Source organism: Megalops cyprinoides, chromosome 21 (assembly GCF_013368585.1).
Source record: "Megalops cyprinoides isolate fMegCyp1 chromosome 21, fMegCyp1.pri, whole genome shotgun sequence".
In the NCBI taxonomy this organism is placed as follows: domain Eukaryota; kingdom Metazoa; phylum Chordata; class Actinopteri; order Elopiformes; family Megalopidae; genus Megalops; species Megalops cyprinoides.
In genome coordinates this window covers 26,958,775-26,986,601 of record NC_050603.1, presented here as the reverse complement: position 1 = coordinate 26,986,601, position 27,827 = coordinate 26,958,775, and the positions used below count along the sequence as shown (strand labels likewise).

Sequence of the window (27,827 nt, the reverse complement as noted above, 5' to 3'; positions counted from 1 at the left end):
TATTATTATTACTTCTTCCAAGCAGGCATGATATATGACATATGTGTAGTCAAATCTCACCTTTTAACTTTTACCTGGCATGTGAAAATTTAAAGGGTGAATATACACCAATGCAGTTAAACATCCAGCAATGTAGTAAACATCCAGCAATGCAATTGTCAGCTGTAAAACTTGCCTCGCAAGTATCTTTAATTAAGAGGGCTCCTTGTTCAATCAATATAGATTACTGTAAGAGATGTAGCTATGTTAAAGTAAGAGGTACTGTATTTAAATCTTAGTTCAAATGTTACACAGAGACTCTCTTCCAGTAGAGCTCTATCCTTTGCAAATACATTCATTTATTTTCCCTGCTTGACAGGGTGTGAAACCACCAACATTCCAATTGTATGAGGTTGACAGAGCAGAAAGTGTCTCAATATCTGCTGAACGCAAGTGTAGTGTGGCAGAGGCAGTGTGAACATACAGGAGACTGCTGCAGAGGGGTGGCAATGTCAGACCAATCACAACAGGTCTCAAACTCCACCCCACAGACATGTTAGCTCCTATCACCAAACTGGAAGGCATTGTTGCTTTGAATTTCTCTGGAAAAACCACACAATCTTTTGAGCCTTACATAATACAGCAACCCCTTGCCAACGGCAGGGTTGTATTCCTCTAGTCTAAACTTCCGTGTTTGGCAAAACTGCAGCTGCAATGAAAGCCTCACTACATTGCCTGTTTGTTCACTAAACACACAGTTAAAAAAACAATTCAGACTCAGATATCATAATCAAATAAGAAAATAAATTATTTGCCTTGCTACCAACACTTGTCCTTAACAGAGCTTGCATTTTCTCTTTGGTTGTAATAGTGGATTCATTTACACATTTATTTTTATTTTCCAAAGTCTTCCCTTTCTCTTTCATACCTGATTCAACTTTTGCAGTAATTGCACACTTAATTCTCATTATGCAATGTTAAACAAATGCTGCTGGTGCATGAATAATGTAAAAAATGGAAGTGACTTAATTGCTTATGATCACTTTTGATTATGAAATTTCTTGACAGCTAGCTCTTGAACTGGTTCTTCAGCTATGCATATCTGGGTGTGTTTAGGAAAGCTATCAGAAGTTGTCAGGGCAGTCACTGTTACCATTTAGTCCCATAAACAGTCTCTACATACAAAACTATGTATTTTCATCTTATTTTGAAGAAATTAAAATTTAAATAAAATCCAATCTGGAAAGGTAAATATATTAGCATACGACTCAAAATAGACTACAACACCAACTGAAAGCAAGCATATAAATAAAATGTTTTATATTTCAGCATCAGTTACTGCTAACTAATGATTCTAAACAATATGTCTAGGGTAGGCATCAATAGGTAGGGAAACATGAGAGTATGTATGAGATCCTTTAAAGAAACATATCAAAGGATATATCCTTTCCAAACATTACTCTTGGGTGATAATGTGACATTTGTTTGGTAAAGGAGGAACTCCAGAAATGGTTGGGGTGAAAGTTGGAATTTCAGTTTGTCCACCACCAGGGTCGCGTGTTCTTAGGGGCGGAGCCAAACACAATAGAGTATATGTGCTTTCTCAGTGCTGAGGAGAAAGAAAGAAGCAGTGTTTCCCACTTAAGTCACTGTTCTCCAGGCCTCCCCTCTCTGCTGCAGCAAGGAATCTAAACCATCTCAGACCAGGTAGGCAGGGTGTCCCTGGAACTACTTACCTAAGACAGAGTATCTAACAAAAGATTGAATCTAACACACAGCATAACAGAAAATTGTACCAGTTTAAATTGCATATATAATTCTATGTATATTTGGCAACTCCCTTGAGATTGAGCATACAACTGAATGAACTTTGACCACTGCTGTGACAGCACTATCATCAGGATACTGCTTGTCCGACCATTTCTGTGATCATCCTGGTTGTTGGGACAGCACTGCCGTTAAATCAGATATCTCTAAACATGTCAGATTTCTGCTTATACCTGGGTGTTTGGGAAGCCTGTACCTGTCTTTTCTTTGATGCTATCTCTGCAACACGTTCCCCAGTGCTACACCATATAGGTCCGAGCACTAGATGGTGTTGTGGACCTGTTGATTTGTGATGTGAGCAGGAGATGCCAAAAATCTTTCCTCGAAAATTCTATCATGAGGGTGACATCTGTAAAGAATGGATCTAAGCAGTCTGAAGCAGTTTAACTTTGAACAAGGTTTTTTTCTGTTAACTGACCACAAATCACCATTGGAATTCATAGTGGCAGTTCTTGCCTTTCATCTGTCATCAGTGACATGATCGTAGTATGTGAAATGATTCTTACATTTTTAGCAGTCATTGCTTTAGTTTTCTGTGCACTTCCACTCTGTTCTATATAGACGTTTCTTCCAGATGGTTGAAAAGGTTTCAAGGTTAAGTAACTCATTTTAACCACTATATATGCATTTTTATGGTTATATTTTAGCCCTATATATTAGGCCTTTGTCTCCAGCATGCCTAATTAAACTCTGTTTGAAAGAATGAAAAAGAATATCAATGAAATCATTAAAACATACTAAAGCTGGCGGTGGTATTAACATGTGGTACATTCAGAAACCTGGCAACAGTTTAAATATGCGCCTAATACTGTTCTATCTGCATAATGCCACCTTTAATCTCTATTATCTCAGAATTATAGGGTTATATGCAAAAAACACATAATTAATTAAGGAAAAGGTATCCATGTAACAATTTTCCCCTGTCTCATTGGCCACAGTCAGGTGTAAGGGGACCCTTACATGTCAGCTCAGGACTGTTTGAAAAGGTGGTTCGCATTTTGTTGAATTTACACATGTGTGAATGATCCCTAACCTCTTCCAGCAACCTTCTGCCAGGCATTCCACCATGACTATACCCCCATCCTTCTGCTTAGACAAGTGGCAGTGTAGCATAGTGGTAAGGAGCAGGGCTCCTAATAAAAAAGGTTGCTGTTTTGATTCCCCAGTGGCCTTGGACAAGCTATGCTCATGGTCTGTTCATGCCAGTATTGCCAATGATCACATGAAACTGACATCAGGTGTGGAAGTGAAAGAATACAGTTAATGGCAAAAAGTCTGTACATTTATTAAGCCAACAAACTTTAAGGGTAATTTTAGTTATGTGTCCAGCAAATTGCAAACACTAAATGCATGTCATTTCACTTCGCAGAACTATCTAGAGACATGCTAGTAAAGCGGATGTCCTAGCTATCTAGCTGTCTCCAAAAACCAGAAAGTGAATGCATCATTCAGACAATGCATCATCTGACAGTGCAGAGACAGTTATGCTGTATTAACAGCTTGCTGCCTAACATTAGATCAGAGACTATATGGAAAGGAAATATGGCAAACTGAAAACCTCTTTTAGGGCTGACAGACCTAGTGGCAAATTGAGGAGTAAAGGTTAGTTTGCTAGGATTTCTTTGCATATTTGCTGTTAGCTGTGCCTGCTAGTGTTGTTTGTTCAGCAGACCTGTCCTTTAGTGTGTCTAATAACGAAACGGTGCATGTATTACAGATGGAACACCATGTAAGCTGTGGGATTTGTTGGTAGGTTTGTAGTGCTTTGGGTATACTACTAAAGTAAAGAGTAAGGTGTATATTAAACAGTAATCTAGTTTGAGTATGTATTGTATGATAAATGGGAACACAGGGGGCAGGAATACAGTAGTAAAGACTAATGAGGATGTCCTGATATGGTATGATAAATAAGACAAATAAGACAAAGGTTCATGGGGTAAACATGGTGCTTAAGGGTTTATAGAATAGGTGTGGTGTTGTAAGGGTTAAAAGGATATCCTGGTAAATACATTGCTGTTAACCTTATGTATTCCGGGGTAGAGTTCATTTCTGTATTCATGAGACAGCATGTCATAAATAGTATTTTGTATTGTAAAGATTAAGCATGTCAGTGAGAACTGGATTTATTTCAATTCCAAAGGTTAAGACTTGAAACTGCTGCTTCTGAAAATGCTAAAGGGCATTTTTATTCTCAGTAAATCTTACCCACAACACACTTGGTGGATATAAGCCTTTTGCTAACACTATGCTTGATTGGCTTCTTTTAAATTCTGCTCAATATAATAGTGGGTGAAGGCAGCTCCTGGCATGCCTCAAAAGGCATTTTGTTTGCCAAGAAAACTGCAAAAATGCAAAATACACACACCTGATGACAAGCCCAAACAAGGCAGACTGTCAGATTTTCTGTGCTGCTTTCTAGTCTTTTCTAGTTGGAGACAAAAAGCATTTCACACTAACCTAAAACTGCCTAACTGGATGGGTGGGTGGTATCTGCCAAGTAGCTGGGTGTGGGTTTGCATTCAGGTTTTTACAGGTTCTTATCATGTCTGGAGGAGATAAGAGAAATTCCCAGAGATCTGTGGACCAGAGAGCAGAAAGGGTGTGTGCATCACAAAGGCTACACACCCTGAAGCATAAAATGATAGTAGAATTGGTACGACAGTTTATTAGTCATTTACACATAAGTGTAATTTTTTGTAAAGTGTTAATTATATTTTGATAATTAAGACACTGATTCAAAAAAATCAAAGAAATTACAGGAAAAACCCTGGCTTTCAATGGTTTGTTCAGGCAAACCAAAGAGTCATGCACTGCAATAGTCTAGACCAGGGGTGTCAAACTCATTTTCACTGAGGGCCACATCACTAAATTTCTAGGTCATCAAGGGCCAAATAATCGTTGACCATCCATTCAAAAAGGGCAACCATGAAATCTGCATGGCAGTACGATTCGTTTTTTCAAGACAGTTTGAACACCGTTTCATTGGGAATCAGTAAAACAACTACTAGGCTAATTTCCCATTTATTTTATTTGATTCCATTTCAATACATTTCCAACTTTTTTGTTTCATATCTTTTAACATAAAAAATATTACAGATTGCCGGAGATTGAGCCCTTTGGCTCGAATGAAGTTGACAGTTCTGATGACAACAGCCATGACATTGTCCATTTTCAGTGTTTTACAACAGAGTGCCTCTCTGTGGAGTATACAATGAAAATTCCAAAACTCACCCCCTCCAAACTGCTACACTTCATCTCGAAGTCTGGCCACAACTCCAGCTTTCACACCGATCATTGATGGTGCGCCATCAGTCGCAAGACTTACGTATGGCGTCAGATTTATGTCAAAAGTCGCGAGTGCAGAAAACATTCTCGCGAGCGCAAGAAACATGCTCGCTTGGCCAGCACAAAGCAGAAATTCTCTCGCGCGTGGTGGCTGCTTTGTGCGTGAGAATGTTTTCTGCGCTCGCAGCATGTTTCTTGTGCTCGCAAAGTATATTTTCTGCGCTCGCGACTTTTGACATAAATCTGACGCCATACTTACGGCACGGGCCCAGTCTACTCCCAATTTATCCAATGATGCAGCGAGACTACTGAAGATGTCGCTAGCCGTAGTAGTGTCAGTCATGGGTACCAGTTCTACGAATTCCTCTGTGATGTTACAAGTAGAGTCAACACCTCTAATAAAAATCGCCGGCTGTGCCACATCCGTTATATCTGTACTTTCGTCAATTGCGACGGAAAAAGCAACAAATCCCTGAACTTTTTGAATGAGCTTTTGTGTCAGCTGTCCAGCGATGTCCTCAATCCATGCTAATGTAGCCACCAACTCCTTCACTTTCTCCTCCTGCAACTGGCCGGTGTAGCGATCATACTTCTCAGCGTGAGTAGTCTGGTAATGCCATCTAATATTATACTCCTTACTTAACACTTACTGTTAACATCCCCAAAGAGGTGGGCGTTTGTCCATTTTTCCTGAAAGGCCAGACACTCTTTATCAGCTTTTCTTATCTTTGACACCATTTTCTTGCCAGCAAGTAGCTAGCTCGCGATCTTTCTTTAGTCATGAAAGATGACTAGCTGATCAGTTGAAATAGGTTGTTGCCACCTAGTGGATGGATGACGAATTACGTTTTGTGGTAATGGTAAAGAGTTGACGGAAATAGTAGGGCCTGTATTACATCCTCTGGTTGATGTGCGGGCCGTTTTGAATCTTTGTGCGGGCCGGATGTGGCCCGCGGGCCGTATGTTTGACACCCCTGGTCTAGACTGATTGTAACAAAAACATGAGCTAGTGAACACAAAATCATAGTGACTTCAGCGTGGCCCATTAAGACTACATGTTCACCAGCAGTCACTTCCAAGCCATTTCCAAGCTGCTGCTCTGCACTGCTAAAATTCTAATTTTATAACCGTGACATTGTCTGACAAAATCACCTTGCACATAATTTAAAGACAATGGCTGTGCTGTGATTTCAGCTATATGGGTAAGAAACCACAAGAAGGATGTTCCGTTTTCAGTGTGATAGTGAGTGATAAGACAGTGATAAGGCGCAAACAATACAGATTAGTGATTGGTCCTTGGCAACACTGTTTGCACATGTGCAGCTCATTCACATCTATGTCAGCTGCCGTGCAGACTGAATGTGCTGCTCTGCCTCTCTACCACTCACTGAACAGAGTAGAAGCAGAGAGAGGTGTGCCTCTTTGCTTGCGGGGCAGTACTGGTGACTCTCTTCTATGGGAAGTAGCTAAGGTTTGTCCAAAAAGTCACTAGATTTGTCGCTAGGCACTTTTTTGAAAAGAAAAAAAAAGTCGCTAAAGGGCAGGGACGCGGGAACAATTTTTTCAGTTGGGGATGCTGAAGTTAAACGACATACAATGTGTACAATGTTAAATGCTGTAGGCTACCCCACTTACCTAACCTACTAATCCAGCCAAATTACATTCAAAGATTTTGGCTAAAGAGCTTGGAAAAAGCCAATCCTGGCAAACATCAGTGCAACCACAGACTTCAAGCAAGAGAGAGAGGAATGAGAAGAGAGCAACAGATGCAGCATTTGTCTCGGTGACACAAAACATGACGTTATAGTACATACATTTACATGGATAACATTAGATGTTTAACCCGCGACTTCTCCAGACAACAAACCCATGTAATCTATTAGACCGACTAGAGTACCAAAACTACAACAACAAATGACAGATAACAGCAACAGCTGACACGGCTGAATCAGGTTAAACCATTACACCCGGCTACAGTCACATCGAAGACTCAAACCAATGACCTACAGACCTACTCAGAAAATCTGTTTTTAAAGATTTGCTACAAATCATAACCAGACGTTACATATCTACAAATATACTGCACGGCGGCAGGAGTAGCCTAAATAACAAGCACCTGTGTAGATGTGAAAAAACCAACATCTTACCTTATGAAGACTTCGGCACTCCAAAAGTGGACTTGTGCTCTGGAGTGATGCTGATAAACTCTGTCATGAGGTCCTGAATATTAATATCATCCAAAATGTCTTTGTGGACATTCAGTAATGCCATATGTGTTAATCTTTTCTGAGTGACAGTGTTACGGAGCCACGTGTAGCCACAGGTGTAGCTGAAGGGCTAGTGATAGCTAGCTGCTGCTGGTTGGACTGCATAGGACTAGAAAGCTCACTGGTGCTGGGGCTGGACTCTAAAGCCGAAGCATCACTCGTCCTTGACTGTTTTGGTTTAGGGTTTTGGAAAAAATCCTTGGAAGAAAAATCTTTGGAAGAAATTCTTTTTGCGACATGCTGCACCAATGGTCTGCCTGTGCTAGTCTAACAGAAATAGCTAACTTCCCTCTGAAGCTGCATGAATCATAATCGGCAATGACAAATCTGATTGGTTAATACACTTTGAAAATAAGTGTATATAAAAATAATATATCCACCCTCTCTCTCCATCGCCATAGTCCTACACGAAACCTAAAATATCACAGAACAAAAAATATTTTAAGAATATATATATATTTTATTTGCCATCGCAGTTATACAACACAGAAAACAGAGGGTGCTGCAGCACCCCCAGCACCCTCACTTCCCGCGTCCCTGCTAAAGGGGTCTGAAAAATCATTAAATCTAGCGAAAAAGTCACTAAGTTGGCAACGGTGGTTGGTGAGGTTGCTCCAACTTTCCGAGTCGGAAATCCGACTTCAGGGGCGCTCCAGTTGAAATTTCCGACTGGGAACTCGGAAATTGCGACTTCCCAGTTCAAATGGAACGCAGCATAAGTTCAGGGTTTTAGTGCATGTCTGAGTCCTCTTTTCCACCAGCGCGAACTAGGTGCCAGTTCTGGGCTGGTGCTAGTGCCAGTTCGGAGCTGATTCAACTTGTAAACCTTCTAAGAACCGGTTTGCTTTTCCACAGCTAGAAAGCCACCATAGAGCCACGTCATTACGTCACTGTTATGTCTGTGTACATCTGTATACGTGCTTTAGCCTACCGCTAGCGCCAAGCTAGCAGTGGTGGCTGGTGAGCTGGGAACAGGGGAAGCCCAAACACTACCTTTAAATCTATCATTACTTTCAAACTGTTCCCCTTTATCCTCCTTGGTTAACAATAAAACAAACAATTCACAGAATAATCAACACCAATCGCGTAAATAGAGTAAATGATTATGCTCACGAAATGGCGCAGATTGTCTGAAGTTCGTGTGCTTGCGAAAGCTACAACATGAGATTGTTCAATTAACAAGGATAGCATTTATCGATTTAAATTACGTTAAATGCTCATGACACATTACAGCTTTTGTGAGGTCTGTGTTCTAAATGTTATTGTTCGTTGCACTCAACCTAACCTAAAAGTGTATTCTCAGTAATTTAAATTGATTTAATTAAATTTAGCTCCATTCTGTAATTTGAATTTTGCAAAACAAGAAAGCTATAATGTGACACATTGAAGAGAAAGCTTTGGGATTAGTTGCCACTTAATTATTCAAATTGCCATCATTGTTAATTAAACAACTCCCAATTGGGAAAAGGGGAGAAAGTACCAGGAATTCCAAATAAAAAGAGAAATACTGATCCAAACTGACCCATTTGGCAAATTCATAAATGAAAAACTGTTCTTCCTTGGCCACAGGGCCACGAAGACCTGGTGTACAAAAGCCAATGATGCTCTCAGACTACTCTCATCCACCATTGGCAAGTCTAGCCACATAATTATTACACATGAAGACAAATGGCCTAAAAGAACACAGGAGGGTGGTTGACTCAGTAACAAGACTAGCACAGAAAGCAGCAAGTGCTTTTCAAGACTTAAAAATGACCATCTCGACAATTGTACTAAGAAAAGATTTTGTCCCTTATACAATACAAGAGGTGAATGTAGAGATATAACATAGATGTGCTCTTGTCCCACGTATGCATCTGGCTCACCACCCAACTCTTAGCCTATATATGACAATGTCCATGTCCACAAGGATGTCGCCAGCATTTTTGCAAAAACCCTGGAGGATATGGCCCTGGGGCATAAGCCCCCAAAGGCACCACACTACCAGGTCCAACTGCATCATTCCAGTGAGATGTCCCACCCTTCAGCAGCCCCAGCACAATCAACCCGGGGTGCCAGAGCAGCACCCCGAAACCTAGCACCACAGCTCTACAGACCTAAATCGGCACGCCAGCCATCCCACCCCATATTTATCACCAATTACATCAGGCACTCCAACACATTTGGCTACAAATTAAAAAAAAGATAACCAACACACCACTCGTAATTTTGGCTGCTTCGAAACATGTAGTTTTAATCTTAATTTGGACAATTACCGGTCAATCCAACTTTCATGACCACAACAGCCCAACCTTTACCACTCATTAAAAATCCAGAGTATTGTCCCTGCAGATATTTTGCATTTTGTGAATACCAAATACATTTTTTTTTCTGTGAAGAAAACACACATCAGAAACTGAGTAGAAGAACAATACCAAGTCACAATCAACTCCTTAATTGTATAAAACACAATATAATTGTCTCAGATTTCTTTTCAATCCACAGATTTGTGAGGCAAAATGAACATGAATGTCCAAAAGATGTCAAAGGAGGAAAGGAAAACCTCAACTCTCCCTGGTATCAGGAAGAATGTAACAGCTGACGAGCTGCTTGAGTCTAAGATCATAGATAAGAAACTATATAGAGCCCTCAGCTCAGGAAAACTCACAGCTGACAGTGTGAGTAAAATGGACTCGGTACGTAAATACCTACAAGGAACCAACAGCATCGCAGGTGTGTTTGTGCAGTCCACCAAGCAAATCATGAGCATCTACGAAGCAAAATCCAAAGGGCTTCTGACTCCTGGAACCTCTCTGGTTCTGCTGGAGGCGCAAGCTGCCACTGGCTTTATGATCGATCCAATAAGGAACAGGAAGCTCTCTGTGGAAGAGGCAGTGGCCGAAGGCGTAGTCGGTTCGGAGTGGAAGAGCAAACTGCTGTCCGCAGAGAGGGCAGTCACGGGCTATGCCGACCCCTACACAGGCAACACGATCTCCTTGTTCCAGGCCTTGAAGAAAGATCTGATCGTCAAGGATCACGGCGTTCGCCTCCTGGAAGCACAGATTGCCACTGGAGGCATCATCGATCCGCTGCACAGCCATCGAGTGCCCGTGGAGGTGGCATACCAGCGAGGCTACTTTGACCAGGAAATGAACCAGATTCTCTCAGACCCCGACGATGACACCAAAGGCTTTTTTGACCCCAACACTCAGGAGAACCTAACCTACTTGCAGCTTGTGGAGAGATGTGTGAGAGATCCTGAAACCGGCCTTAGCTTGCTTGTAATTGTCCAAAAAGGAGAAGACTACTTCTTTGTTGATGAACAAACAAAGACCATTCTAAAAGCCACCACCACAACTAAGGCAGGAGGAAAGTTTCAAGGACGAGTGGTGTCTCTTTGGGACCTTCTCTATTCCAAGTACATCACTGAAGACAAAAGGAGGGAGCTAGTGAGGCAGTATAAATCTGGCACCATCACAATTGAGAGGTTTATGGAGATCATACTGACAATAATAGAGCAGCAGACAACAGCTGCAACAATCGCACAGCAAACAGAAACAAAAACAACCAAAACCACAACAACCACAATTACGCAGACAGCTGTCCCCTCAACTTTCCTTGGTATCAGGAAGAATGTAACAGCTGACGAGCTGCTTGAGTCTAAGATCATAGATAAGGATCTGTATGACAATCTCAGCGCCGGGAGAGTCACAGCTGACAGTGTGAGTAAAATGGACTCGGTGTGTAAATACCTACAGGGAACCAACAGCATCGCAGGTGTGTTTGTGCAGTCCACCAAGCAAATCATGAGCATCTACGAAGCAAAATCCAAAGGGCTTCTGACTCCTGGAACCTCTCTGGTTCTGCTGGAGGCGCAAGCTGCCACTGGCTTTATGATCGACCCAATAAGGAACAGGAAGCTCTCTGTGGAAGAGGCAGTGGCCGAAGGCGTAGTCGGTTCGGAGTGGAAGAGCAAACTGCTGTCCGCAGAGAGGGCAGTCACGGGCTATGCCGACCCCTACACAGGCAACACGATCTCCTTGTTCCAGGCCTTGAAGAAAGATCTGATCGTCAAGGATCACGGCGTTCGCCTCCTGGAAGCACAGATTGCCACTGGAGGCATCATCGATCCGCTGCACAGCCATCGAGTGCCCGTGGAGGTGGCATACCAGCGAGGCTACTTTGACCAGGAAATGAACCAGATTCTCTCAGACCCTGACGATGACACCAAAGGCTTTTTTGACCCCAACACTCAGGAGAACCTAACCTACTTGCAGCTTGTGGAGAGATGTGTGAGAGATCCTGAAACCGGCCTTAGCTTGCTTGTAATTGTCCAAAAAGGAGAAGACTACTTCTTTGTTGATGAACAAACAAAGACCATTCTAAAAGCCACCACCACAACTAAAGCAGGAGGAAAGTTTCAAGGACAAGTGGTGTCTCTTTGGGACCTTCTCTATTCCAAGTACATCACTGAAAACAAAAGGAGGGAGCTAGTGAGGCAGTATAAATCTGGCACCATCACAATTGAGAGGTTTATGGAGATCATACTGACAATAATAGAGCAGCAGACAACAGCTGCAACAATCGCACAGCAAACAGAAACAAAAACAACCAAAACCACAACAACCACAATTACGCAGACAGCTGTCCCCTCAACTTTCCTTGGTATCAGGAAGAATGTAACAGCTGACGAGCTGCTTGAGTCTAAGATCATAGATAAGGATCTGTATGACAATCTCAGCGCCGGGAGAGTCACAGCTGACAGTGTGAGTAAAATGGACTCGGTGTGTAAATACCTACAGGGAACCAACAGCATCGCAGGTGTGTTTGTGCAGTCCACCAAGCAAATCATGAGCATCTACGAAGCAAAATCCAAAGGGCTTCTGACTCCTGGAACCTCTCTGGTTCTGCTGGAGGCGCAAGCTGCCACTGGCTTTATGATCGACCCAATAAGGAACAGGAAGCTCTCTGTGGAAGAGGCAGTGGCCGAAGGCGTAGTCGGTTCGGAGTGGAAGAGCAAACTGCTGTCCGCAGAGAGGGCAGTCACGGGCTATGCCGACCCCTACACAGGCAACACGATCTCCTTGTTCCAGGCCTTGAAGAAAGATCTGATCGTCAAGGATCACGGCGTTCGCCTCCTGGAAGCACAGATTGCCACTGGAGGCATCATCGATCCGCTGCACAGCCATCGAGTGCCCGTGGAGGTGGCATACCAGCGAGGCTACTTTGACCAGGAAATGAACCAGATTCTCTCAGACCCCGACGATGACACCAAAGGCTTTTTTGACCCCAACACTCAGGAGAACCTAACCTACTTGCAGCTTGTGGAGAGATGTGTGAGAGATCCTGAAACCGGCCTTAGCTTGCTTGTAATTGTCCAAAAAGGAGAAGACTACTTCTTTGTTGATGAACAAACAAAGACCATTCTAAAAGCCACCACCACAACTAAAGCAGGAGGAAAGTTTCAAGGACGAGTGGTGTCTCTTTGGGACCTTCTCTATTCCAAGTACATCACTGAAGACAAAAGGAGGGAGCTAGTGAGGCAGTATAAATCTGGCACCATCACAATTGAGAGGTTTATGGAGATCATGCTGACAATAATAGAGCAGCAGACAACAGCTGCAACAATCGCACAGCAAACAGAAACAAAAACAACCAAAACCACAACAACCACAATTACGCAGACAGCTGTCCCCTCAGCTTTCCTTGGTATCAGGAAGAATGTAACAGCTGACGAGCTGCTTGAGTCTAAGATCATAGATAAGGATCTGTATGACAATCTCAGTGCTGGAAGAGTCACAGCTGACAGTGTGAGTAAAATGGACTCGGTACGTAAATACCTACAAGGAACCAACAGCATCGCAGGTGTGTTTGTGCAGTCCACCAAGCAAATCATGAGCATCTACGAAGCAAAATCCAAAGGGCTTCTGACTCCTGGAACCTCTCTGGTTCTGCTGGAGGCGCAAGCTGCCACTGGCTTTATGATCGACCCAATAAGGAACAGGAAGCTCTCTGTGGAAGAGGCAGTGGCCGAAGGCGTAGTCGGTTCGGAGTGGAAGAGCAAACTGCTGTCCGCAGAGAGGGCAGTCACGGGCTATGCCGACCCCTACACAGGCAACACGATCTCCTTGTTCCAGACCTTGAAGAAAGATCTGATCGTCAAGGATCACGGCGTTCGCCTCCTGGAAGCACAGATTGCCACTGGAGGCATCATCGATCCGCTGCACAGCCATCGAGTGCCCGTGGAGGTGGCATACCAGCGAGGCTACTTTGACCAGGAAATGAACCAGATTCTCTCAGACCCTGACGATGACACCAAAGGCTTTTTTGACCCCAACACCCAGGAGAACCTAACCTACTTGCAGCTTGTGGAGAGATGTGTGAGAGATCCTGAAACCGGCCTTAGCTTGCTTGTAATTGTCCAAAAAGGAGAAGACTACTTCTTTGTTGATGAACAAACAAAGACCATTCTAAAAGCCACCACCACAACTAAGGCAGGAGGAAAGTTTCAAGGACGAGTGGTGTCTCTTTGGGACCTTCTCTATTCCAAGTATATCACTGAAGACAAAAGGAGGGAGCTAGTGAGGCAGTATAAATCTGGCACCATCACAATTGAGAGGTTTATGGAGATCATACTGACAATAATAGAGCAGCAGACAACAGCTGCAACAATCGCACAGCAAACAGAAACAAAAACAACCAAAACCACAACAACCACAATTACGCAGACAGCTGTCCCCTCAACTTTCCTTGGTATCAGGAAGAATGTAACAGCTGACGAGCTGCTTGAGTCTAAGATCATAGATAAGGATCTGTATGACAATCTCAGTGCTGGGAGAGTCACAGCTGACAGTGTGAGTAAAATGGACTCGGTACGTAAATACCTACAAGGAACCAACAGCATCGCAGGTGTGTTTGTGCAGTCCACCAAGCAAATCATGAGCATCTACGAAGCAAAATCCAAAGGGCTTCTGACTCCTGGAACCTCTCTGGTTCTGCTGGAGGCGCAAGCTGCCACTGGCTTTATGATCGACCCAATAAGGAACAGGAAGCTCTCTGTGGAAGAGGCAGTGGCCGAAGGCGTAGTCGGTTCGGAGTGGAAGAGCAAACTGCTGTCCGCAGAGAGGGCAGTCACGGGCTATGCCGACCCCTACACAGGCAACACGATCTCCTTGTTCCAGGCCTTGAAGAAAGATCTGATCGTCAAGGATCACGGCGTTCGCCTCCTGGAAGCACAGATTGCCACTGGAGGCATCATCGATCCGCTGCACAGCCATCGAGTGCCCGTGGAGGTGGCATACCAGCGAGGCTACTTTGACCAGGAAATGAACCAGATTCTCTCAGACCCCGACGATGACACCAAAGGCTTTTTTGACCCCAACACTCAGGAGAACCTAACCTACTTGCAGCTTGTGGAGAGATGTGTGAGAGATCCTGAAACCGGCCTTAGCTTGCTTGTAATTGTCCAAAAAGGAGAAGACTACTTCTTTGTTGATGAACAAACAAAGACCATTCTAAAAGCCACCACCACAACTAAGGCAGGAGGAAAGTTTCAAGGACGAGTGGTGTCTCTTTGGGACCTTCTCTATTCCAAGTACATCACTGAAGACAAAAGGAGGGAGCTAGTGAGGCAGTATAAATCTGGCACCATCACAATTGAGAGGTTTATGGAGATCATACTGACAATAATAGAGCAGCAGACAACAGCTGCAACAATCGCACAGCAAACAGAAACAAAAACAACCAAAACCACAACAACCACAATTACGCAGACAGCTGTCCCCTCAACTTTCCTTGGTATCAGGAAGAATGTAACAGCTGACGAGCTGCTTGAGTCTAAGATCATAGATAAGGATCTGTATGACAATCTCAGCGCCGGGAGAGTCACAGCTGACAGTGTGAGTAAAATGGACTCGGTGCGTAAATACCTACAAGGAACCAACAGCATCGCAGGTGTGTTTGTGCAGTCCACCAAGCAAATCATGAGCATCTACGAAGCAAAATCCAAAGGGCTTCTGACTCCTGGAACCTCTCTGGTTCTGCTGGAGGCGCAAGCTGCCACTGGCTTTATGATCGACCCAATAAGGAACAGGAAGCTCTCTGTGGAAGAGGCAGTGGCCGAAGGCGTAGTCGGTTCGGAGTGGAAGAGCAAACTGCTGTCCGCAGAGAGGGCAGTCACGGGCTATGCCGACCCCTACACAGGCAACACGATCTCCTTGTTCCAGGCCTTGAAGAAAGATCTGATCGTCAAGGATCACGGCGTTCGCCTCCTGGAAGCACAGATTGCCACTGGAGGCATCATCGATCCGCTGCACAGCCATCGAGTGCCCGTGGAGGTGGCATACCAGCGAGGCTACTTTGACCAGGAAATGAACCAGATTCTCTCAGACCCTGACGATGACACCAAAGGCTTTTTTGACCCCAACACTCAGGAGAACCTATCCTACTTGCAGCTTGTGGAGAGATGTGTGAGAGATCCTGAAACCGGCCTTAGCTTGCTTGTAATTGTCCAAAAAGGAGAAGACTACTTCTTTGTTGATGAACAAACAAAGACCATTCTAAAAGCCACCACCACAACTAAAGCAGGAGGAAAGTTTCAAGGACGAGTGGTGTCTCTTTGGGACCTTCTCTATTCCAAGTACATCACTGAAAACAAAAGGAGGGAGCTAGTGAGGCAGTATAAATCTGGCACCATCACAATTGAGAGGTTTATGGAGATCATACTGACAATAATAGAGCAGCAGACAACAGCTGCAACAATCGCACAGCAAACAGAAACAAAAACAACCAAAACCACAACAACCACAATTACGCAGACAGCTGTCCCCTCAACTTTCCTTGGTATCAGGAAGAATGTAACAGCTGACGAGCTGCTTGAGTCTAAGATCATAGATAAGGATCTGTATGACAATCTCAGCGCCGGGAGAGTCACAGCTGACAGTGTGAGTAAAATGGACTCGGTGTGTAAATACCTACAGGGAACCAACAGCATCGCAGGTGTGTTTGTGCAGTCCACCAAGCAAATCATGAGCATCTACGAAGCAAAATCCAAAGGGCTTCTGACTCCTGGAACCTCTCTGGTTCTGCTGGAGGCGCAAGCTGCCACTGGCTTTATGATCGACCCAATAAGGAACAGGAAGCTCTCTGTGGAAGAGGCAGTGGCCGAAGGCGTAGTCGGTTCGGAGTGGAAGAGCAAACTGCTGTCCGCAGAGAGGGCAGTCACGGGCTATGCCGACCCCTACACAGGCAACACGATCTCCTTGTTCCAGGCCTTGAAGAAAGATCTGATCGTCAAGGATCACGGCGTTCGCCTCCTGGAAGCACAGATTGCCACTGGAGGCATCATCGATCCGCTGCACAGCCATCGAGTGCCCGTGGAGGTGGCATACCAGCGAGGCTACTTTGACCAGGAAATGAACCAGATTCTCTCAGACCCCGACGATGACACCAAAGGCTTTTTTGACCCCAACACTCAGGAGAACCTAACCTACTTGCAGCTTGTGGAGAGATGTGTGAGAGATCCTGAAACCGGCCTTAGCTTGCTTGTAATTGTCCAAAAAGGAGAAGACTACTTCTTTGTTGATGAACAAACAAAGACCATTCTAAAAGCCACCACCACAACTAAAGCAGGAGGAAAGTTTCAAGGACGAGTGGTGTCTCTTTGGGACCTTCTCTATTCCAAGTACATCACTGAAAACAAAAGGAGGGAGCTAGTGAGGCAGTATAAATCTGGCACCATCACAATTGAGAGGTTTATGGAGATCATGCTGACAATAATAGAGCAGCAGACAACAGCTGCAACAATCGCACAGCAAACAGAAACAAAAACAACCAAAACCACAACAACCACAATTACGCAGACAGCTGTCCCCTCAGCTTTCCTTGGTATCAGGAAGAATGTAACAGCTGACGAGCTGCTTGAGTCTAAGATCATAGATAAGGATCTGTATGACAATCTCAGTGCTGGGAGAGTCACAGCTGACAGTGTGAGTAAAATGGACTCGGTACGTAAATACCTACAAGGAACCAACAGCATCGCAGGTGTGTTTGTGCAGTCCACCAAGCAAATCATGAGCATCTACGAAGCAAAATCCAAAGGGCTTCTGACTCCTGGAACCTCTCTGGTTCTGCTGGAGGCGCAAGCTGCCACTGGCTTTATGATCGACCCAATAAGGAACAGGAAGCTCTCTGTGGAAGAGGCAGTGGCCGAAGGCGTAGTCGGTTCGGAGTGGAAGAGCAAACTGCTGTCCGCAGAGAGGGCAGTCACGGGCTATGCCGACCCCTACACAGGCAACACGATCTCCTTGTTCCAGGCCTTGAAGAAAGATCTGATCGTCAAGGATCACGGCGTTCGCCTCCTGGAAGCACAGATTGCCACTGGAGGCATCATCGATCCGCTGCACAGCCATCGAGTGCCCGTGGAGGTGGCATACCAGCGAGGCTACTTTGACCAGGAAATGAACCAGATTCTCTCAGACCCCGACGATGACACCAAAGGCTTTTTTGACCCCAACACTCAGGAGAACCTAACCTACTTGCAGCTTGTGGAGAGATGTGTGAGAGATCCTGAAACCGGCCTTAGCTTGCTTGTAATTGTCCAAAAAGGAGAAGACTACTTCTTTGTTGATGAACAAACAAAGACCATTCTAAAAGCCACCACCACAACTAAAGCAGGAGGAAAGTTTCAAGGACGAGTGGTGTCTCTTTGGGACCTTCTCTATTCCAAGTACATCACTGAAGACAAAAGGAGGGAGCTAGTGAGGCAGTATAAATCTGGCACCATCACAATTGAGAGGTTTATGGAGATCATACTGACAATAATAGAGCAGCAGACAACAGCTGCAACAATTGCACAGCAAACAGAAACAAAAACAACCAAAACCACAACAACCACAATTACGCAGACAGCTGTCCCCTCAACTTTCCTTGGTATCAGGAAGAATGTAACAGCTGACGAGCTGCTTGAGTCTAAGATCATAGATAAGGATCTGTATGACAATCTCAGCACCGGGAGAGTCACAGCTGACAGTGTGAGTAAAATGGACTCGGTGCGTAAATACCTACAGGGAACCAACAGCATCGCAGGTGTGTTTGTGCAGTCCACCAAGCAAATCATGAGCATCTACGAAGCAAAATCCAAAGGGCTTCTGACTCCTGGAACCTCTCTGGTTCTGCTGGAGGCGCAAGCTGCCACTGGCTTTATGATCGACCCAATAAGGAACAGGAAGCTCTCTGTGGAAGAGACAGTGGCCGAAGGCGTAGTCGGTTCGGAGTGGAAGAGCAAACTGCTGTCCGCAGAGAGGGCAGTCACGGGCTATGCCGACCCCTACACAGGCAACACGATCTCCTTGTTCCAGGCCTTGAAGAAAGATCTGATCGTCAAGGATCACGGCGTTCGCCTCCTGGAAGCACAGATTGCCACTGGAGGCATCATCGATCCGCTGCACAGCCATCGAGTGCCCGTGGAGGTGGCATACCAGCGAGGCTACTTTGACCAGGAAATGAACCAGATTCTCTCAGACCCCGACGATGACACCAAAGGCTTTTTTGACCCCAACACTCAGGAGAACCTAACCTACTTGCAGCTTGTGGAGAGATGTGTGAGAGATCCTGAAACCGGCCTTAGCTTGCTTGTAATTGTCCAAAAAGGAGAAGACTACTTCTTTGTTGATGAACAAACAAAGACCATTCTAAAAGCCACCACCACAACTAAGGCAGGAGGAAAGTTTCAAGGACGAGTGGTGTCTCTTTGGGACCTTCTCTATTCCAAGTATATCACTGAAGACAAAAGGAGGGAGCTAGTGAGGCAGTATAAATCTGGCACCATCACAATTGAGAGGTTTATGGAGATCATACTGACAATAATAGAGCAGCAGACAACAGCTGCAACAATCGCACAGCAAACAGAAACAAAAACAACCAAAACCACAACAACCACAATTACGCAGACAGCTGTCCCCTCAACTTTCCTTGGTATCAGGAAGAATGTAACAGCTGACGAGCTGCTTGAGTCTAAGATCATAGATAAGGATCTGTATGACAATCTCAGCGCCGGGAGAGTCACAGCTGACAGTGTGAGTAAAATGGACTCGGTGCGTAAATACCTACAAGGAACCAACAGCATCGCAGGTGTGTTTGTGCAGTCCACCAAGCAAATCATGAGCATCTACGAAGCAAAATCCAAAGGGCTTCTGACTCCTGGAACCTCTCTGGTTCTGCTGGAGGCGCAAGCTGCCACTGGCTTTATGATTGACCCAATAAGGAACAGGAAGCTCTCTGTGGAAGAGGCAGTGGCCGAAGGCGTAGTCGGTTCGGAGTGGAAGAGCAAACTGCTGTCCGCAGAGAGGGCAGTCACGGGCTATGCCGACCCCTACACAGGCAACACGATCTCCTTGTTCCAGGCCTTGAAGAAAGATCTGATCGTCAAGGATCACGGCGTTCGCCTCCTGGAAGCACAGATTGCCACTGGAGGCATCATCGATCCGCTGCACAGCCATCGAGTGCCCGTGGAGGTGGCATACCAGCGAGGCTACTTTGACCAGGAAATGAACCAGATTCTCTCAGACCCCGACGATGACACCAAAGGCTTTTTTGACCCCAACACTCAGGAGAACCTAACCTACTTGCAGCTTGTGGAGAGATGTGTGAGAGATCCTGAAACCGGCCTTAGCTTGCTGTCTCTGAATAAATGAACAGACTATAATTCCATATCAGCCTTGTAGACCTCTATTCCTGATTTTGATGAAAAATTTCTGTTTTGTTTACAAAATGTATACTTCCCAGACACTGAAATCTCAATTTTGCAGGTTTTATACTGACAGTAAGTTGATATTCCTTTTGATCATTTGAATTTTCCCGTTTTTCACCATGAATTAATAATGAGGTACACATTATCCAGTATGTGTTTGAAATGTCCTGTCCAATCACATTGCCAGACTAGCAATTGCATATTCACATAATGCTGCCCATAATTGCTTTTTGCAACTTGGTAAGTTGGTCAATGTTTCAAGTTTTCTGTAAGCAACTTTGTTTTGAGCTGTGGGATAAATTTCTTCTTAAAACAAAAATAAATTGACATCTGAAATCTGAGTCTGACATTTTATTAAGTAGTATACTATAAAGCAGAAACATTGAAAGTGATGCAACTTAATAAAGTGTCTAAACACAGGATGGCACATCATGTAATGTAATTTTAATGCAAAACAGCTCTGACGTGACGACTGTGTTGAAATATGTTAGTTACTCATCAGAATAATCTTTTAGTACCCTCTATTAGATGCTGCTGATGCATAATATACCTTATAGTCATTGTTTTTTGTCCTCACAGTAAATTATCATATCATTTCTGGAATTCATTTTCCTAACATGGCCATCTTCATGTTAATCGTCAACATTTATAAACACATTTCATACCTATACATCCATTATCAGTATGAAGTGGCTAAGAATCTGTATGGGTGATCTACTCTTCAGATTATAATCATTTCATAGTTTTACATTTCACAGAGCTTTGATCGTTTTCATGGTTTAAAATGTTTTCATTGTGAACACCTTAACCAACGCATGGTAACAGTCACATTCTATGGTAGCATTTCTTTAGAAGAAACAACCTGCTCAGTAAGGTTACATGTTTGATTATTTACATTTACATTTATTTATGTATTTATTTACATTTACATATATTATTAGTCCCTCCAAGCAATTTAAGAGAGGAAAATACTTGGCTAATTTAAGGGCAATCATTGGCGTTGTAGCCAACACCTGACTGTAAAGATTTTCCAGTAAAAATCCAGTCTTGTTCGCTAAACCTGACAGTTTGCTGTCAAGATCAATGACCAACATGTTGATATTAACAAATACAAGCATTCATGTCAAAGAGAAGTACTGTTGCTTTGCGACAAGCGAGTCTTACTTTAAAATGAATGAATATTGATAATGTAGTCTTCGGCACTGCTTTCAAACCAAGCTGTAAAGCAATTGACAGGAAATGAGAGAGTTGTAATGAATCATTCCTGTAGCATATTGCAAAAGCCTGTTGCTGCTCAAAGAAAACCAAGATTAACCCTTGTGTGGTGTTTGTGTTTTTGTTACTCACCCAATGTTCGCGGGTCTTTTGGAGCCACAACATAATTGGGTTTTTAAAACAATACAGCCATAACAATTTATGTTGACTTTGTCTCAATTACAAGCAGCATATATGGTTAATATTTGCCATTTACCTCACACATTTGATCACATTTATCAATAAAAGTGCTATTCATTTTTGTGATAAAATGTGATTTTTGTAAAGAAATCAATTATAATCAAGACGTGTGGAATGAATCATGTTTGTCTTGAACAAATAAAAATGAAACAAGGTTTTTCCTTGTTTATTGCTTTGAACTGAACAAATTGGAAAGAAAAATTTTACATTTAGCACACACCGTGAGCAAGACCAAAAATCGCGCTGCTCAAACAATAACAAACATAGAGCTCACGCTACCCAGAAAGCACAATTTCTTAAAGGGACTGTGTCTATCTAACACAGAAAGGCACACAATGTAACTGTGTGTGTAGAACATACACCAAACCACTGAGTATGGTGAATTATGTACACAGAGTGTGCTACATACGTCCCCCCAGAATTCACCATAATAGAAAATTGTCCAACAGGTTGGTCCAAGTCCAGGTTAGCAGGTTTGAGGCGGTCCACGGCAATGTGCTCCTGCTTGCTGCCAACGTCCACGACAAAGTGCTTGTCCCCAGTCACCAGGAAGCAGAACCAGCTATCATAGGGAGGTTGCAGGGGTCCACGGTGGACGTCGTTTCAGATGAAAATATATTCTGCCGACTGCACACTTGCAGGGACGTGAGACTGTGAGAGGCCGTGTTGCAAAGTGGGAACCAGTGTGAAAATTCTGCCATTATCCAGGAGCGTGGTCCGTTGATGGGTTTCAGACCAGGGAGCCATGGTGTTGGGGAACAAAATCCCCTGGGACCCGCAGCGGCTGGCCATGAACCAGTTCAGCAGACGAGGACTGGAGGTCCTCCTTAGGGGTGGTCCTGAGGTCCAGCACAACCCACGGGAGCCTGTCAACCCAGCTGCTGTCCTTGAGGCTGGCCCGAAGAGCGGCCGTCATGAAGAAATGAAACCGCTCGCACAACCCATTGGCCTGCGGGTGGTATGTTGTGGTGTGGTGGAGCTTCACCCCCAGGCTCTCTGCAACTGCGTTCCAGAGCTTGGACATAAACTGTGAGGCTTCCAGCCACCAAGTGGTCCTGTCCACCATGGTGAGGAGGTAAGTGAAACTGTAGGGGGGGGCAGGGGGCCCACCAGGTCCACATTAACGTGGTCAAACCTCGTTTCAGGCACCAGGAACTGGGCCAGGGGGGCTTTGGTGTGGCGGTGCACTTTAGAGTGCTGGTACTCCAAGCAGGTGTCAGCCCAGTCCCTCATTTTTGAGCCCGTGCCAGACGAACTTGGCCGCTACCAGTCTTTGAGATGGCGTTTTGCCCGGGTGGGAGAGGCCATGGACAGCGTCGAAAACACGCTGCTTCCATACACTGGGAACAACAGCCATCCTGAAAGCCTGCACGTCTGGGTCAGTGGCCTGGTCAGCTGCCATGTGGGCATAGTCAAGTCCCAAGTGGACGGCCCCCAGGTGGCCCAGGTGAGGCAGTCAGTGACGAGGCTGGTTTTGCCAGCAACATGCTGTATGTCCGTAGTGAACTCCGCAATGTAAGAGAGCTGTTGCTGCTGGCGGGTGGACCACGACTCGGCTACCTTGGCCATGGCAAACATCAGTGGTTTGTGGTCCACAAACTCTGTGAACTGGCAGGCCTCCAGCAGGGAAAGGAAGTGTCAAATGGCGAGGTAGAGACGGACGAGCTCCCGATCAAAGGTGCTTTACTTCCATTCACTTGGGTGTAACTGTCAGCTGAAGAAAGCAAGCGGCTGCCGGGCACCGCTGACCCACTGCTCGTGCACCGCTCTCCGCGGACCAGTTCACAGTGAGTCTGGGGGCCTTGCCTTTCGCAGCCTCGTACAGGGGCCACATGAGTTGAGCAGCTTGGGGGATAAAGCAGTGGTAAAAGTTCATCATGCCAAGGAACTCCTGCAGGGACTTGACCGTGAGCAGTCACGGGAAGTTAACAACGGCGTCCACCTTCGGTGGGAGGGGGACCACCCTGTCTTTGGTGACTCGGTGTCTGAGGAAGTCAATGATGGTCAGCCCGAACTGGAACTTGGCTGGGTTGACGATCAGCTCGTACTGGCTGAGCCACTCACAAAGAGCCCAGAGGTGGGACAGGTGTTCTGCATTGGAGGTCCTGGCGATGAGGTTGTTGTCTAGATCAGTGTTTCCCAAACTTTTTTTCTGGGGACCCACTTTTTAAAAATGACAAACCATTGTGGCCCAATTCACACTAGGCCTTCTCTATAAATCATGAGAAGAGCAGATTTGTGCATAAATGAACGTTCCTGACCATTTTTACTGCCATTTCCGCATCACCTTATATTATCTAGAATAGGTAAACCAGCCATTTCAAAGAGATATCTGTTTGATAAATCACAACTTCATTTTATGCACGTGTTATTGAAAACATATGTTAAATACTTCATAAATGAAACCAAATAAATGTATTTAGGCAGAGTTAACAGGTTATCTCATTGTTTTTATTTCCTCTCATCAGTAAACAATATGCACATTTTAAATTCTTTATAAATGAGACAAAATAAGCCTTTCATACTAGATTCAATGTTATAGGTACAATTATCAGAACAATACAAACATTCAGTACTATCAAAAACATGCTTGTTGTTGAAAGTTTTTTTGAAATGCTCATGCCTATTATCAGAACAAGTGTGCAGCTATTCAAACAGTCAATCAATCAATTCGAACAGTCAACAATCAATTCGTTAACCACATCAGGTCTATTCCACGTCAAATCTCATTAGGCACATTATGTGCTATTTACCTGGCTAACCCTTTCGCACCTAACTTAGTTTATGCTATGCAGAGCACGTGTTATGGTTCTTTGTCAGTACTTCGGCCCCCTAGCTGTTGTTTTGGTGTTTCTCCCTGTCTGTCAGTGTCATCCATGCACTTTTGTTTACAGTTCCCATGTGTTCCGGCCCTGCCCCGCTCTCCGCCCTGTCCCCGCCCACCTGATTTCCTGATTGCCTCCACCTGCCTGCCTGCCCACCTGCATCCTATCCCATCATCCCCAGCCCTTTATATTCCCTGCTTGTCTCTGTCTTGTTGCCAGTTCATCTCGGTTTTTTGTCTGTGCTGTACCCACCTGACTGGTCATTGTTGTCGCTTTTGGTTCTGACTCTTGCCTGACTTCTGACCTCGTCCCTGCCTGCCACCCTGCCTTGATTCCCTGATTGGCCTGCCTACCCAGTTTACCCAGCCTGTTTCTGTTTTTTGATCCCTGCTCTGACTTCAGACTGCCTGCCTGGTTTTGACCCTGCCTGTTCTGCCATTATGTTCTTGTCCTATGATTCCAATAAACCGTTTGGAACCTGAGTATGTGTGGTCTGTGTCTGAGTCCGTGCCTGAGCCCTGACAGTTCATTATGTTTTCATTAGCGTTAAGCTTAGCATAGTTTTCACTGCCGCATTTACTATATTTTTAATGTTAAATTGCTGTTTCCTCAAAGCTAAAATTAACTAGAATTTTTCCAATCTAGTTTTATAATCGCACCAGTTTTAGCATACACACTAAACAGCTAATCACACCAGTGTGATCGTACATGCGAAAGGGTGTGATAGGTGGGCCATGGAAGAAATTCTGCAAATTTATTTGGCGACCCAAATAAAATCTCCTGCGACCCACCTGTGGGTTACGACCCAGTCTTTGGGAAACACTGGTCTAGATAGACAAAGATGAAACGCAAGTCCCGTAGCACGAATTCATGAGGCACTGGAATGTCGAACACAGGAACTCGAACAGCCAAAATGGGGTGATCACCGTTTTGGGGATGTCCAGCGGGTGGACGGGCACCTGATGGTATCCATGGACGAGGTCCATTTGGGAAAAGATGACCTTTCCAGACAGGTGGGCGGAAAAGTCCTGGACGTGCGGGGCTGAGTAGCGGTCCAGCGTCATTGCGTCGTTGAGTCAGCAGTAATCGCAGCATGGGCGCCACCCGCTGCCAGGCTTCGAAGAGGAAGTCGGGCTTGTGCTCTCCCAGGAGATCCAGCATCCTGTCCATGAGCTCAGGAATTTTACTAACACCCCTCTCTCTCTATCTCTCTCTCTCTCACTCACTCGCTCACTTTCACACACACACACACACACACACACGCACACGCACACACACGCACACACACACACACACACACACATGTAATTACAGTGGGTCAAGGTAGGAGTCACACACATACATATGCAACAACATCACTCACACTTACTTCAGGTACTGCAGTTGGTGGTTCTGTGGGTCGGGCGGATGGGGCACCAGTATCATCCTCCTGAATCCTCCTCACAATGGCTGCAGAGGCTGGGGTTCTTGGGATATGTTGTCTCCTCTGGATTTGAGGTCTTACCAATGCCTTGCCCAGCTCCTCGAGAAAGAGCTGTCTCCTCTGGAGCTTCCCTGTGTTCCAGTCTGTGTTCAACGCCATCCAGATGACAAAAGCGTTTGGACAAATATCTTGGACACTGAGATGTCCAAGATATCACAAGTGGCCAGCGTAGGGTTCTTCTTTTTCAGCTGTAGCTAGCTTGTCCAAATTGTCCACTCTTCCTTTTGTGGCATTGTAATCCATTATGATTTCGGGTTCCTGTTCGGGTTCTCCTGGCCACAGATTCTCCCATCCCTATGTAGGGTACTCATGAGTACAACCTTTTTGCCTTTCTTTGGCACGTAGGACACCAGGGACGTGTCCGCCTGTTCTGTGTTCTTGGTGCTTTGTTGAAACCTTGTGTGTATGTGTGTGTATGTGTGTGTGTGCATGTTGTCCACAGAGAAGCTGGGAGATGATTTCTGATTTTGAAAAGAAAAGAAATAAATGTGTGTGTGTGTGGCGGAGGGGGGGGTGTATTGGTGGTGTATCTCACACACACACACACACACACACACACACACACACACTCACTAACAGCAGGCCCAGGTAGGAGGAAGACAGAGTGAAGGTACACAGCAAATGTTTTTCTTTCATTTTTACCATGTTTACTTGTTTTCGCCTACAATTCCCACACTTTTATTACCCTCGGGTCCAATGGACCCGAACACCACATATGTAATATAAATGTGTAGCGAGGTGCACACTGTGCACTCAATGAGAATGTGTTCTTTTACATGTTCTTCATAAAAAATGAGCTAAGGCCAATGAGTCTCAGGTTGAAAAAATAATTCATCATTTGTCTCATAATGCATCATTTTTCTTTCAGTAAACATCGAAACCGGGTCCCACAAACCCGAACACCACTCAAGGGATAAATGTTAAAATGGTTTTCTGTAATGTTAAACTGCCAATACCTTCAAGACGTAGATTCATGTTGGCATATGAGGCCTTCCCAAGTGTATTTCCTAGTGCAGTCTGTCTACATTGCTTGTAAACTCCTGCCTCAATTTTGGTGTTGTTCCTGCTGCCCTTAAAACTGCTGCATTGACTCCTATTCTTAAAAAAACTGATTCCGATCCAACCTCCCTGTCCAGCTACCACCCTATCTCCAACCTACCCTTTTTAGCCAAGGTACTGGAGAGAGTGGTGGCCTCACAACTACACACCTTCTTCAGCCACCACAACCTATATGAGCCCTTTCAATCTGGTTTCCGCACACATCACAGCACAGAGACAGCCCTATTACAAGTGGTCAATGACCTTCTCCTGTCTGCTGACTCTGGTTCATTAAACATCCTCATCCTCCTTGACCTAAGTGCTGCTTTTGATACTGTCAATCACAATGTTCTCATCTCCCGTCTGTCTGCTATTGGCGTCTCTGGCACAGCCCTCACATGGTTTCAGTCATACCTTACCAACAGAAAGCAGTTTGTCACACTTGGTTCACATAAATCCCCCATGTCCCCTGTCACTTGTGGTGTCCCCCAGGGTTCTGTTCTTGGGCCCCTCCTCTTCCTCATATGTATCCTCCCACTTGGCCAGATTATTCGCAGCCACGGCCTAAATTTCCACTGCTATGCAGATGACATTCAATTATATCTTACCACTTCCTCCTCCACTGACCCCCCACCCAGCTCCCTCATTGACTGCCTTTCCGACTTAAAACTATGGATGCATAGCAATTTTCTCAAACTCAACACAGACAAAACCGAAATTCTTCTTATTGGCCCAAATCTCCCAGTTTCACTCTCAACATTGATGGTACACTTGTCAACTCTACTCCTGTTGTTAAAAACCTTGGCATACAGCTTGACTCCACTCTTAGCTTCGATAACCATATTAAAACACTCACCAAGACTGCCTTCTTTCACCTCCAGAACATTGCTCGCCTCCGACCCTTCCTCTCTATTAGCAATGCACAAACCTTCAGTGCCATG

The 27,827-nt window shown here is 44.8% G+C and overlaps 1 protein-coding gene across 1 annotated transcript; it reads left to right on the top strand.

Moving 5' to 3' along the window:
* Positions 1–1,609: 1,609 nt before the first annotated feature.
* Positions 1,610–20,029, top strand: eppk1 (epiplakin 1). The gene is made up of 2 exons (XM_036555282.1): positions 1,610–1,686; positions 9,843–20,029. Exon 2 carries the CDS (start codon positions 9,857–9,859, stop codon positions 20,027–20,029), a length of 10,173 nt encoding a protein of 3,390 aa, XP_036411175.1. The 5' UTR covers positions 1,610–1,686; positions 9,843–9,856.
* Positions 20,030–27,827: the final 7,798 nt, after the last annotated feature.